Genomic DNA, 14,066 nt, shown 5'->3' on the forward strand with positions numbered 1-14,066 from the left:
AACATATCAGTGCACACAAAATATAATTTATTAAACAAAAAAAAGCTAGAAAATTGTCAGTAGCTATATTAGCAAGCATGCAAATCAATATAAGCATAAAATTGATAGTCAATCTTATAATCACATGGAAGATGTATATTAAAAATGCATTTATAAACCATAAAAAATCCGAACCTGACTCTTCTTGAATTTATTGTAACACAATCTTCCACAAACTCCATACAAAAGAATCTATCTGCCTAAATTTCGATGTGACCACAACTAGTTTCTTTGTATTCAAAACATCAGCCTAGCTATCAGAACATAGTTAATTATTAAACATATGTGAATAATCAGGACACCTGACTTTGCAGATCGTTAGCAGGTTAGCATAGTGTACTTCTGCTTAAGCAGATGAGAGAAGGAAAAAAGGATTATGTTTATTTGCATTGTTTTGTTAAGCTAAGAAAAAGAATGTAGAATATTCTTGCACACCACACATTGATGCAGTTTCCAGTTTCAGTGCATTCTAGATTTAATCTAAAATGTCAAGGATCTTGGATCAGAGAATTTTGCTGTTAGTAATTTCATTTTTAACAAGTCTGCAGAGTACAAAGGTACTGTCAGAATGGAAGAAATGTGGTGATCCGGAATGTGAGAGTAAGTAAAAAATTTTTTTTTTTTTTTTTTTTTTTTTCAAAAGGAGTCTATGGATTATGTGCAGCTGTTACGAACCATAATGTCAAACTTAGCAATGAAAAAGACTGAAAATGTTTGCTGTATAAAATGTTTGCTTCAAATATATTAAGTTTATAAGCTATAGGCTTAAACTTTTCAAACAAAAAGGGGAAAAAATATTTGCTGGATTGCATTGTGTAAGTATAGAAAGATCAAAGTTCAGTAAAAACTCTCTCAAATAGCTAGTTTTTCTCAGGTTTCCTCAAAATGACAGTAAAAGCAGCTTTAAAACATTTTTAACTCATTCTTTACAGGTATAAAAGAAATTAAAACCAACCAAACAAACAAAAAAATGGTAGGTTATAAACTGAGAAATAAGACTATATATATTGTGGGTACAGTACATTCACAACCCATTCTGCAAAACTTTTTTTCTACTGTAAGCAAACTGTTTGGTTGGGGGGGGTTTGTAATCCTTCTTACAAAAGACACTGTTAATATATACTCTTTACTTTTTTTTTTTTTCCTTTAACATGAATTAAGAGCAGTAACTAGTTATGGAGTTCCTGCGGAGTAAACAGGTCTGCAGGAGGCAGAGCCACTGAATCACAAGTGGGCAGCCATAAATAACGCCCCATTTATTATCCATTGATTACCATTGTGAAACCTGTCATAATCATATGTAGTTGAACCTGTTTTTAAGCTGTCTCCATTGGTTTGGCAGCCTTAATTGTTGGACTTTCAATGTGGATAGCTTGTCCCAAAATGGAAGAGACCTTACATTTCCTCTGTTGATGGATCTTTATTTTCCTGAGGAGCCATACTGACTTCAGTGGGTTATGGATGCTCAGAGCTGTCTGTCTTTGTGGAATAGCATGTGGAATGGGCTCCAAACTGACCAGAGCGCAGCAGTAGTGGTTTCTGTGGGGAGACAGGGTGGAGACAAAGAGAATTTAAAGTCATTCAAACTGAATTGGAAACTTTGTTTTTGACAATGCGTTTAAGGCTTATATTGCTTAAACTTACCATTTTTCTTTATAAGATAAAGGTATTCAAAATATAGAGGACAAAATCCCTGAAATAATTACTGGATTTAACTCAGAATTTCTAAAACAGACAATTATAAATTTGCTTGGGAAATATTTTTTAGCTGTTTAGACCTGACTTTAGTAGTTGACCTTGCTAATTCTCTACATGCATTTCATCGTTGAAAGCTTGGCTGACTAAGGACCAGAAAATGCCTATATAGGACAAGAGCTTTTCTCCATGACATCCATAGTAAACAGGAAAGAAAACAGGATAGGACTGCTTTTTGCATTAGTTGCTTTCCACTTGATGATATAAATGGATTAGTATCATACTAAACCACATATTGATATATTAACAAACATTTTAATGTATTTATATATATCAGACTTCTTTAGTAACCTATTCAACTTCAGACAAAATGGTTGCTATACTTACTTGTTTCTTTCTTTCTACATACTATTCCAGCGGCAATGAGCAGAGTTCAAGCCACTACAGACTACTTAGGGCCTGATTGCCGGTATCTTAACTTCAAAACAGGGGAAGAGATAATGGTATACTCCAAACTTTCAAGGAAAAATGAAAATTTGTGGACAGGAAGTGTAAGTACTTCAATCTGAAAGACTTTCCCCATAAATAATTTAGATAGTATCATAATAGCGTAACAACTGCAGTCTGCTTGCTTCTAGGGATCTTCCATCTCCTGTAATATTAACGAGTCATGGATCGATATAGTATTTGGGAGATGGGTCATTGGTATTACCTTCATATAGAAAAGGAAAATCAAATCTTGGCAAAGATCACTCATGGAGAAACAAACTTCAGATCAGAATCCAGAAAAAGATCAGAAAAAGGAGGCCTGCAGAGGGTGGAAGCAAGGACAGGTAGCCTGGGAGGAATACAGAGAAATTGTCCAAGCAGTCAGGCATCAGGGTAGGAAAGCTAAAGCCCAGACAGAATTCAATCTGGCCAGAGACATCAAGGACAACAAGAAAAGCTTCCATAGGTATGTCAGTGACAAAAGGAAGACTAGGGAAAATGTGGGCCCATTCAGGAAGGAACTGGGAGACCTAGTCACCTAGGACACGGACAAGGCTAAGGTACTCAACAACTTTTTTTGCCTCAGTCTTCACTGTCAAGGGCTCTAGCTACACTGCCCAAGTTGGAGAAGGCAAAGGCAGGGACTGGGAGAATGAGGAACCACCCAGTGTAGAAGACCAGGTTCAAGACTATCTGAGGAACCTGAAGGTGCACAAGTCCGTGGGACCTGATGAGATGCATCTGTGGGTCCTGAGGGAACTGGTGGATTAAGTTGCCAAGCCACTGTCCATCATATTTGAGAAGTCGTGGAAGTCCAGTGAAGTTCCCACCAACTGGAAAAGGGGAAACATAACCCCCATTTTTAAAAAAGGAAAAAAGGAAGACTTGGGGAACTCAGGCCAGTCAGTCTCACCTCTGTGCATGGCAGGATCACAGAGCAGATCCTCCTGAAAACTCTGCTAAGGCACATAGAAAATAAGGAGGTGACTGGTAACAGCCAGCATGGCTTCACCAAGGGCAAGTCATGTCTAACAAATCTGGTGGCCTTCTACAATGGTGTTACAGCATTTGTGCATAAGGGAAGAGCAACTGAGATCATCTACCTGGACTTATGCAAAGCATTTACACTGCCCTGCACGACATCCTTGTCTCTAAATTGGAGAGACGTGGATTTGACAGGTGGACAATTCAGTCGATAAGAAATTGACTGGATGGTCACTCAAAAGAGTTGCACTCAATGGCTCCATGTCCAAGTGGCTAGCAGTGACAAGTGGTGTTCCTCAGGTGTTGGTACTGGGACTGGTACTGTTTAACATCTTTAGTGACATGGACAGTGGGATTGATGCACCCTCAGCAAGTTTGCTGATGATACCAAGCTGTGTGGAGCGGTCAACACACTGGAGGAAAGGGATGGCATCTGGAGAGACCTGGACAGGCTTGAGAGGTGGGCCTGTGCAAACCTCATGAAGTTCAAAAAGGCCAAGTGCAAGGTCCTGCATGTACGTTGGGGCAAGCCCAAACACAAATACAGGCTGGGCAGAGAATGGATTAAGAACAGCCTTGAGGAGAAGGACTTGAGGGTCTTGGTTGATGAGAAGCTCAACATGACCCAGCAACGTGCGCTTGCATCCCAGAAGGCCAACTGTATCCTGGGCTGCATCAAAAGAAGCATGACCAGCAGGTCGAGGGAGGTGATTCTTGCCCCCTCTATTCTGCTCTTGAGAGCCCACCTGGAGTACTGCGTCCAGCTCTGGGACCCCCAACATAAGGAGGACATGGACCTGTTGGAGCAAGTCCAGAGGAGGGCCATGAAGATGATCAGAGGGCTGGAGCACCTCTCCTATGAAGACAGGCTGAGAGAGTTGGGGTTGTTTAGCCTGAAGAACAGAAGGCTCCAGGGAGACCTTATAGCAGCCTTCCCAGTACTTAAAGGAGGCCTACAGGAAAGATGGGGAGGGACTCTTTATCAGGGAGTGTAGCAATAGAATGAGGGGTAATAGTTTTAAACTGAAAGAGGGTAGATTTGAATAGATACTAGGAAGAAATTCTTTACTTTGAGGGTGGTGAGACACTGGAACAGGTTACCCAAGTGGATGCCCCATCCCTGGAAGTGTTCAAGGCCAGGTTGGACAGGGCTTTGAGCAGCCTGGTTTAGTGGGAGGTGCCCCTGCCTGGGGCAGGGGGGTTGGAACTAGATGATCTTCAAGGTCCCTTCCAACTCTAACCATTCTATGAATCCAAGTTTTCTGTTGTCTTCATCTAATAATTCGGCTATAATTATTTCATCTGATTCCCTTAAAAACATTCAGGTCTATCAGGTCAGGTACCTACCTACAGGCCTGTGGGTAAGAAGGTTTTACAGTTGCTTAATCACCAATCCAGTATTAGGACCTGACTTCACAGTTCAGTGCTCAAGGAAAGTTCCCACAGAAATTACCACACGTATTTAGTGATTTGGAACAGCTGACAATGTAGTTAGAACAGCCACATTATAACTAAGAAGGAACAGATGCACTGATCCAAATCCAACTGCTAGTGAAACTGTGTGCTTCAAAACTAGAAGGTATTGGAAATTTTTTTGTGTAAATGATCTGTCACATTTATTGTTTTAACACTGAAGTTCAGTCTTCCTTTTTTTTATCCGAGAGTATTTTTGCAGGTACCTCACTCCTTGCTTTCCAAGACATATTACTCCGTTAAAGGCTATGTGCAATGGTTTGATGTAAAGCTAGTGGTTGGGTTCTTGGTCAGATTGACCCTTAGTTGATTCTTGTGGGTATTATCATCAACTTATTTTCTGTACTGTTGCCATCTTCATTGCCATTTTCTCTTCAGCTGCAGCTAGCTTCATAGCTGAATTTCATATCTTAATTTTCTTGTAACTCATTATGGGTCATTAGTTATAAAAGCAGGATTTTGAGTTATTAAGGCACTTGAGTCAATGGGAAATTTGGGAAATTTTAGCAGGATCTGGCTGAGACCACCTGCGCACACAACATTGTCTTCCGTTGAAGCAGTGTTAAGGCTACTGGTTTGGTTTTGCACAAACACATGTCCATAAAAATAATACAGAAAATAATAGTTTGAAGTAATATACTTCCCTTTGCCTTCTGAACTAGCAAATGGAATGCTTTTGTGAAGCAAAAAGAAACCAATCTTCTGACCAAACAAAATGAAGGTGGTAGCGGGCAGACCTATAAACTTATCTGTTTATTCATACTTTTCTAGTATATATGCAAGCACCTAACGCACTTATCACTGAAGTTTAAATGCTCTCATTCCTTTTATGTTTTTTACAGAAAGGAAAGGATTTTGGATATTTCCCAAAAGATGCTGTGAAGGTTGAGGAAGTCTTTATCGCAGAAGAAGTTGAAGTGCTCACTAAGGTAAACCAACATCACCAGATTTTCCAGTGTAGTTCACAGCAACTGAAAAATGTAATATCCAGTTAGAAATTCAAGTGTGGAGGTATATTTTATTTTAGATCATTTGAAACATGTTTTTTTTTATTATTTGTGTGTTTATTTTCCTCTAATTTTTTTATCTAATAATATATATAGAACCATTATGAATAATATAATTACTTACAGTCCTTTGTGTAAAGTTTATGCACACATATAACTATACCAAAAGAAAGAGAATAAAGATATACTGCTGTGCTACACAGTGCTGCAGAAAATTACACATGAAAACATTTTAAAAGTTAATATTGTTCTTTTAGGAAACTGATTTTGTTTGTCTTCATGGAGATAAATACACTTTTGAAAATGAAGACAGCGTATTACATGATCACAACAAAGACAGTGAATATTCATCATCTGATGCAGAATCAAAGCTGCATGAAAATGAACTCTTAAAACATACAAGAGACTCCATGCAAAAGGAAGAAAGAGTTGAATCAATTTCTGAAAATGATTCCAAGGAATCTCACACTCAGGAGGAGTCTGCAAGCAAAAAGTTAGTTGTTAGAAAAACTGAGAATGGAAAAGATGATACTGAAGAGCCAGAAATGCAAACCAATACCCCACTAGAACCCATTCCAACTCAGTCTAGTTGGATTGCAGGATGGTTCAGCACAGGAAGTAAAAATGATGAAGAGCCCTTAAAAGCCACTACTGAATCTTTAGAAGAAAATACATACCGAGGCAGAAAAATAGTGGTAACTGCTGAAAATGACTTACAGGAGCCAAGAGATAAGGAGGAACAAGAACCCCCAGCATCTGTTTGGTTTCAAGGTGGACTGACGGACTTTCTGTATTTTGGTGAAGAGAATGTGGATGTTGGTTTGGCATCAGAAAAAAATGATCCACAAATCCATGATGTTTCTGGTGTGCCTGGACATTCCAATAATGAACAGGAAACAGCAGTCATAGACTTATTGACAGAAGAAGAACAGAGTGAAAGCCAAGAATCCAAATCAAGCTGGTTTAATTTGGGTTTGAGTAATGTTCTTAATTTTGGCCATGCTGAGAAAGATACAATTGCTATGGAAGACCAGTCAAGCAGAGAAACAGAGCATGAAGCAAATAAGAATGAAGAAGTGCAGACTTCAGACCAGAAAGAATCACACATGGATGAAGAATCAAAGGAGACTGTTAAAGCAGTGACAGATGAAGAAAATGAAGAGATTTATGCACAAGAAATAATAGATTCAAACAGTAACATGCCAAATCCTGGGCAGATACCAGCAAGTGCGCATACTCTTGATGACACTAAAATCACTTCAAATAGCACAGAATCATCTTTTGATATACTAACAAGTGATAAAGAGAAGCCAATTGAACCTTACAGTTCAGAACAAGATTTGGTCTCAGAAAGCCAACTGCTGAAAAACACTGAAGCCAAAAAGAGAAATAAGGAGTCAGAAAGCAAACATGGCCGGTCAGGTTGGTATACAAATATCTACAATAGCTTTATTAATTATAATATGGACACACATGATAATCAACAGGGACATGAATCAATTGCATCAGATCAGATTTCTTCTTCTCCTAGCCCACCTCAGACTTGTGATCACTTAGACACAAAAAATACAGAAGAAGAGACTGACATATCAGAAGAACAGAGCCATTTCTTCTCTTTTAGTCATTTTGCAGATATACTGAAGTTTCGGAGTTCAACAGCCAAAGAGCAAGTGCAGAGTTTGCAAGATGATGTGCTTTTTAGTGAAGAAACCTCTGAAACTGAAAATGATGATGAAATATTACAAGGAAATAATAACAGAGCAATGAAAGCAAATCAGAAAGTTAGTGAGGAGCTGTCTGAAAAAGATGAGGGTGCAATCCAAGAAAGCAATCTGTTCTCACTAGCTGTGCAAAATAATGAACGCAGTAATGAAAAGGCAAAACATTTTGTCAAATTAGCTGATGATAGTGATGCTTCACAAATTTTATCTGTTGAAACTCTAGTGCAACCTGAAGTATCTCAAAGGCAGTATGTACCCTTCTTTAGTTATTCCAGTGCTGAAGAACATGTTTCTAAGAGTAGCAAAAGTCAGGAACCACCAGGAACTGCAGATAATCATCTGGGCATCAGGAAGACCCCAAGTGACAGTGAGCCGAGTTTTACTCTGGAAACATCTGAGAAAGGCAAACCAGTTGAATGTGGTGACACAGAACAAAATTCAGCATCAAAAAGCCAGTTCAAAATGGATGGTGATGTAAAAGAGAAAATTCACAAACCAGAGAATAAAAATGACCCTCTGGGTTTTTATGAAAACATCATCAAAGATTTCAGTTGGGATATTTTTAATGATGAACAGGATCAGAAATCGGAGGAATCCCAAGAACTGAATCCAGGCCAACCTTTGTCTCCTCACCCCTCATCTAGTGGCTTCAGTTTAACAGGTACCAAAACTTCTCAAGAAACTGGCTACTTGGAAGACACATGGAGTTTCAGAATGGCAGGTAAAAACTGCTTGCTGAGAATAGAACAACTAAGCTTCCATGATGAAAAAGGCCTCAGTATAAGGCTTGATAAAATACTATGGGGAAAAGAAGCTGAAGGCACCTCAAGTACAAAGGTTAAACATAACAAATCATATAATAGTAATGCAGATACCTCCAACAAGAATGATCTTTCGTTTCAGCCGGCAGTGCAAAATAACAAACAGGGCAGTGGAGGAAAAAACCCAACCTACCAGATTAGTAAAAGACAGGACAACACTTGATCTTGCAGATAGCTTGTCAGGAGAGAAGCTACAAACTGAATAAATTCCTATGAAGGTGCAACATCATCAGAAAGGTGAAGCAGAAGTAATGCTGGAAGATTCATGTTCCCAACATGAGCTTCTGGTACCAGAGAATGGGTCAGAGGACAGTCTTAATCCAGATCTTGGAAAGAAATATAAAAATCACATGTGATACAGTCAAAGAAAAGATTATTCTGTATCATCAGATTTAGGCCCATCAATTCAAGCCATTATGACAGTGCAAGATACAAAAACACAGAAAATGAATCTGAGTTTTGGAAGGCATCATCAAACGCTACTGCAAAAGGCACAGTAATACCAAAATCTTCAGCTGCATCCAAGTAAAAAAAAAAAATTATGAAGAAAACTTAGTGACAATAAAAGCAACAGAGCAGTCATGTGACATTAGTCTGACTGAACATGAACTTTTACCCGAGCAGCTCTCTAATTTTTAAAGAAAGAAAAACATAGCATTACAGTTAGCGTCTCCTAAAACCCTCAAACTAGAGAGCCAGACTGCTATTAAAAAGAACCAGATTGATTAAATCCTGGCAACCTGGGATTACTAAAAAACCTGGCTGATAAAGTATACGTTGAAAAAGAAGGTACTGCTGCAACTGAAAGGATGGATAATATTGAAAAATTAAGTGCTGCTACCAAAGATAGGAGAGGGAAAGGGGAAAAAAAATAATAAAAATTATATTCTAATAGAAAGGGTTCCAGGTAGCATTTTTACCATACCATCAGGGTTCTTTGCAAATATATTTAGTAAAATTAATTAAGCCTGTAGGGGGAAAAAAAAAAAAGTCTGAGGATACATGCTTTGTCCAAAAAAAAAAAAACCAACCCAAAAACCAAATTAAAAAAGGGATGACGCTAGGATGAGTACAATTAAATGCTGCATAGAAGATAGAGCTAAGAGAAGAGGAATCTGAACAAGAAAAAGATACTACTAAATCTGTAGAAGGTGCGGAAAATGATGAAATCTAAATAGAAATCATGCAAGATAAATTTGAGGAAGGATTGCTTTGTATTTGGGAAAAAATACTGCTGCAGAATCCAATGAAAACAAGGAAACTGACAAAATCATAACAGGGCAGTCAGGGTTCATGTTCCCAAACCCAAGGAAATCCAGGAAAATATTGTATGAGAAATGCTCAGATTTACCAAACCCATTGATTACATTCCAACAATTTTAAAGTTAAAACAAGATGTTTAGGAACCCTTAGAGCATCTCTGTGAGAGAAGCAAACTGATGCAGCTGCACCAGCAATTTGAAAAGATTCATCATGAAATCACAGCTTGCTCATGTAAAGACAATGTTATGCAGAGGAAACAAGTGATTGTGTCTGCACAAAAGGGGCACAACTTTGACACTGAGCAGGAAAAATGTATGGAAAAAAGGAATGTTCTTCTAGAGCTGCCAGAGCTTTTGTCTGCTCTAACAATTAAGTGTGCAGCCCAAACTGCAGCTAAAGGTACTGGACTAATGCTTCGCTAACAGTGATTCAGCAAGAACAAAATATGCTTTGTTTGAGGGGAAAAAAATACAACAGATAGAACTCTCCTCCTGGTGATTTAAATTCAAGAGGTAGTGAGCCTAAATCATAGTAGTTAATGACTGATTTATGGTATTGGTATTGGATTTATGATAATGATAACAGTTTAAGAGCTAGTTACTCTTCCTGACTTTCAATTATTGGATTATTTCTGATGCGTATCTTTGGACAGTACTGGTTTGAAGCATAGAATTAAAAAACTAATCAATTTGTAGGGTTTTTTTTTCTACATGGGTAAGCAAGGTATAGGGTTTTTTTGAAAGTGGTATTTTATCGGTTTCAGGAAATTTACTTCAGGTCACTGAAACTGAGGCAGCTAGGTGCCTTCAGTCATGCTTCTGTGTGAACATGCCTGTGGTTTCTTCTATTTCGCAGTGAAGTTTGTTATCTTGTGGGAAGCTGTTGATCTTTAACCCTACACAGCATTTTCAGTTTTTCTTTTTGTAAAGCTTTCCCCACTTGTATTTGGATATAAGAAAGAGACCTACTAATCTTGAACAGGGAATCTATAGGCTAATTATCAAAACCAAGCATATTTTTCCCTGAACACTGATTTTAACTACTTTACTACAACACCAGTTTTGCTTAAAGCTCTATCTTCCAAACTCTGTACTGAGACCATTATTTAAACAAGTATTTCTTGAATCATAAATCTGTAGCACATTTTTATTCTAACGTAGCACTGTAGTGTTTGGTTTTAAGCTGATGAAAATTAAAATACCAAAATCTCTGTAGAGGTTAGTATCTTATAAAAGTGTGCGTGGCTGTGTGTAAGTTGAATCCTCTGAAAATAAGCATGATTTCCCTTCACAATTATTTGCAGGAATAGGCAGTAGAAGAAAGCTACTAGAAGAAACACCAGAGAAGGAGCATGAAATAAATGCAGCTGTAGACTATGAACGCGACAGTGACCAACATTCAAAAACAACAGCTATTCCTTCAGTAAATACTGAAGAAAAAATGGATGGGTCAGTAGTTGACTCTCCATTTGATGTCAAAAAGCCTTTCTCAGATGCCATCCAGAACTATGTTCCAACTAATGGTAAGTTTTAAGGTTCTTAATTTTAAAGAAAATAAATTTGCAATCTTTAAAAAAAATAGCTGGAATTATATTAAGTTGGCAATTGTTACGTAAAACCTTATTTTTTCCCCCTTATGAACAAACCAGAAGGAGGCTGGATATATCAGATACTTCTGTGCTTGAACGCTCTTGAGATTGGGGAATTGATAAAATCTGTATTTTCAGCAGTGACGAGTATTATCAAACAGGTAAGAAATCTTTATTTGATATAGACATTAGTGCAAAATTAAGCCAGTTATTGGTTATGTTCTGCAATGAAGCTCCTAAAAAAAAAAAAAAAAAAAAAAAAAAAAATCCTTTTAAATAAACCCTTTGCAGTCCCCTTCCTTCTGGGGGTATCTGGTGTTAAATGAGATAAGAGATGGAACAAGAAAATGTGAGGTTAGATGCTGTTAATCTGCCTCTGCACTGCAGAACCTGATGAACTAAGTGCGGATTTGTTGGGGTTTTTTTACAGAACAGCCAGGAAACACCTCAGTAGTCAAAATATCAGCATTTGGGTTTGGTTTGTTTTGTTTTAAAATAAAACTCATTGCTCCCTCTAGTTCCCATGGCAGTACTGACTAAATTTGCTTGGATTTAGAAAGTTTGGATTAGGATGAGTGAAACAACCAGAATACTAACGTTGTTTTTAAAAAGTAATTTCAAAGCCTTGATTCCTAAAGATTCTCATAGTTCATAATCGCATAAAAACTTTTCTAAGCAAATACACAGAATACTAAATGGGATGTCTTAAATATCAAAATGAGTGAACGTGGACCTTACTGGACATAACTGCACAAGAAACAATGCTGCCAGACAAATGTGAGAAAAGATAGATGGTGTTGCACTGTCCCCTTTAAACAGAAGAGTAATATGAGGTAAAGTGGTATATGGTAAACTTCATTAATTTTGGTACTTTAGTTTAACTTTGTTTAGATTTGGTAACTGAAGTTTAAGAACCGTATACATTTTTTCCAGATTTCCAGTGTACTTACATAGATTCTGGCTAAATTGCAGCCTAGGAGATGAAAACTGAAGACCTTTCCTTCCCCCCCCCCGTGAACCAGACTGGCTTTCAATGCTCATTGATAGTTCACTGCTACGGCCAAACTCATTCTTGTATTGTTTGATACAGCTAAAAAAGCCATTTCTACCTACCACGGTCTCTTAGGTGGTACCAGCTTCAGAGGCACGTCACTCACCTTGCATTGCGAAAATTAAGTACATGTAAAAAAAAAAAAAAAAAAAAAAAATAGTTAGGCCTAGTGAATGAGAATTCACTGCTATGTGGCACTGCAGCTATTGTTTCTCTCATTTTCCCTTATATTTTTGTACCAGCAGCCCCAGAACGATCAATTTGTAACACAGAAAGTTAGCAAAATAAATCTATTTCAAATTCCGCCGCACTTCTCCCCAGGCCCCGCCGGGGCCCCTACCCAACCTCTTGCGCAAGGTCCACCTGCTGCTGCCCTCCCCGCCCCCGCCGGGCAAATGTCCCGCGGCGGCCGCCCCGTGAGGCGACACCAGCGGCCAGGTGGCACCGTCTCCCCGGCGGCAGCCGGGCCCTGCTCCCGCCGCCTACCCCAGACAGCTTTATTTTTGTAAAGACCTTCCCAGGGGTACCAATGGAGGCAGCGGACGCCGAAGGGGAGGTGAGTTTCCAGGACAGTAACCCTGAGGAGAAGCAGGAATAGAGTCCGGGCCGACGGGGCCAACTCAGTACCAGAGGACGGGGGGGGGGGTTGGGGGGGCGGGGGGGCGGCGGCGGCCGTACGCTGAGGACAGCTGTCGGTCCTTCCCGCGTCTCTCTCTGTGGGGAGAGGTCCCGGGGACTTGCGGCTCTGCCCGGCGCTCCCCCCCCCCCTTCCGCCGCCACGTCGGGAGGGCGAGGAGAGGGGCAGCCCTGAGGGGCACCTGCCCTTCGGGCCGCCTCCGGTCAGGCTCGGGGCCCGCTGCCGTCGTCGCGCTCTCACCTCCTCCGCCAGTGGTATGTCCCGCTTCGTCCCCCCGGCGGTGGCGTGGCGCAGTGGTACAGCCCGCCGCCCGCTTCAGGCTCCCCCGGCTGCTCCCACCTGTGCCCGAGCTGTTTCCCCCCCCCCCATCCTGCGGCAGCAGTGGTTTTTTCCTACCCCCCCCGCGCGGCAGTGGTACAGGCCGGTTGTCAAGCGGCGAGCCGGAAGGGGCCGCGCGGCGGTGGGCCCGCGCCGCCCGCGGTAAGATGGCTGCCGCCGGCCGCGGGGATGCTTTGGACGTCTCTACTGCCAGCTTGTGGCTGGGCCTGCGGGAGAGCGCGCAGCGCTACTGCGGGTTGGCCTTGGAAGGGGCGCGCAGGGTGAGTGCAGGACCCGCCTTCCCCCACCCCCCTCTGGGGTCGGCTCTGGCGGACCCCCGCCAGGGCCGGGGTCTTGTGCGGCGGCGCCTCGGCCTTGGGGGAAACGGCGCTGGCGGGGGTGGTGGGAGCCTCGGGTCTGAGAGAAACGGCCCCGCGCCGGAGCGCAGGGCTGCGGCGTAGAGGCAGGCTGTGCCTGGCCGCCGTGGGGGGCGGGGGGGGGGGGATGGCAGCCGGCCCGGGGGGGGCCTGTTGGGGCTGGCCGTTTCTTCGGGAATAACGGGGGTCTCAAAAAGCCGAAGCAGTGAAACGAACGCCACCTGATTTCGCACACACACGCCCCTCTTGGCTTGCGATGGGGGTAGTCTGGCCGTTTTATTAGGGAAATCGAGGTTAAGACTTTTCTGTACAGGAACACGTTCTTAAACACAGGTCGTATATAGTAAATGTGAACTACGTTAAGCAGGTTATATCCTTGAGAAAATAGTGACATCCATTTACAAATAAAACGCGAGTGTATTTAAGTGTTTAAAATGTGTTAAATCATTGACTGCATTCAGTATGTTATTTTAGCATGAAGTTAGTTGAGCAGGTTTCTCTACCAAACAGATTTTCTACCCATAAAGCATAAAAGGCTGATCAGTATTGATTCTTCTAACAGTGAAACATGTAGACAACTCGAAGGAGAATTTACTATGTACG

General features: G+C 40.9%; 1 protein-coding gene and 1 long non-coding RNA gene across 3 annotated transcripts in view; one reads left to right on the forward strand and one right to left on the reverse strand.

Annotated features, from left to right (window-relative positions):
- Positions 1-411: 411 nt before the first annotated feature.
- MIA2 (MIA SH3 domain ER export factor 2) overlaps positions 412-14,066 on the forward strand; it is a 40,031-nt gene continuing 26,376 nt past the window's right edge. The window contains exons 1-6 of the mRNA XM_082484779.1: positions 412-639; positions 2,152-2,285; positions 5,523-5,609; positions 5,945-7,109; positions 10,796-11,014; positions 11,141-11,241. Of these exons, the coding sequence (XP_082340905.1) occupies positions 525-639; positions 2,152-2,285; positions 5,523-5,609; positions 5,945-7,109; positions 10,796-11,014; positions 11,141-11,241 (1,821 nt within the window). The 5' untranslated portion in view covers positions 412-524. The remainder of the gene's footprint in view (positions 640-2,151; positions 2,286-5,522; positions 5,610-5,944; positions 7,110-10,795; positions 11,015-11,140; positions 11,242-14,066) is intronic.
- Positions 1,301-13,153, reverse strand: LOC309673074. 2 transcript variants are annotated; one of them, XR_014269285.1, is made up of 3 exons: positions 13,009-13,153; positions 12,194-12,237; positions 1,301-1,578 (listed from the first exon to the last, which is right to left on the reverse strand). It is a non-coding gene; the product is annotated as an uncharacterized lncRNA (long non-coding RNA). The 2 variants fall into 2 exon arrangements; XR_014269286.1 differs by lacking the exon at positions 1,301-1,578 and adding an exon at positions 5,554-5,651.

Source organism: Vanellus vanellus (genome assembly GCF_965231255.1).
Source record: "Vanellus vanellus genome assembly, chromosome: 6".
Taxonomy (NCBI): domain Eukaryota; kingdom Metazoa; phylum Chordata; class Aves; order Charadriiformes; family Charadriidae; genus Vanellus; species Vanellus vanellus.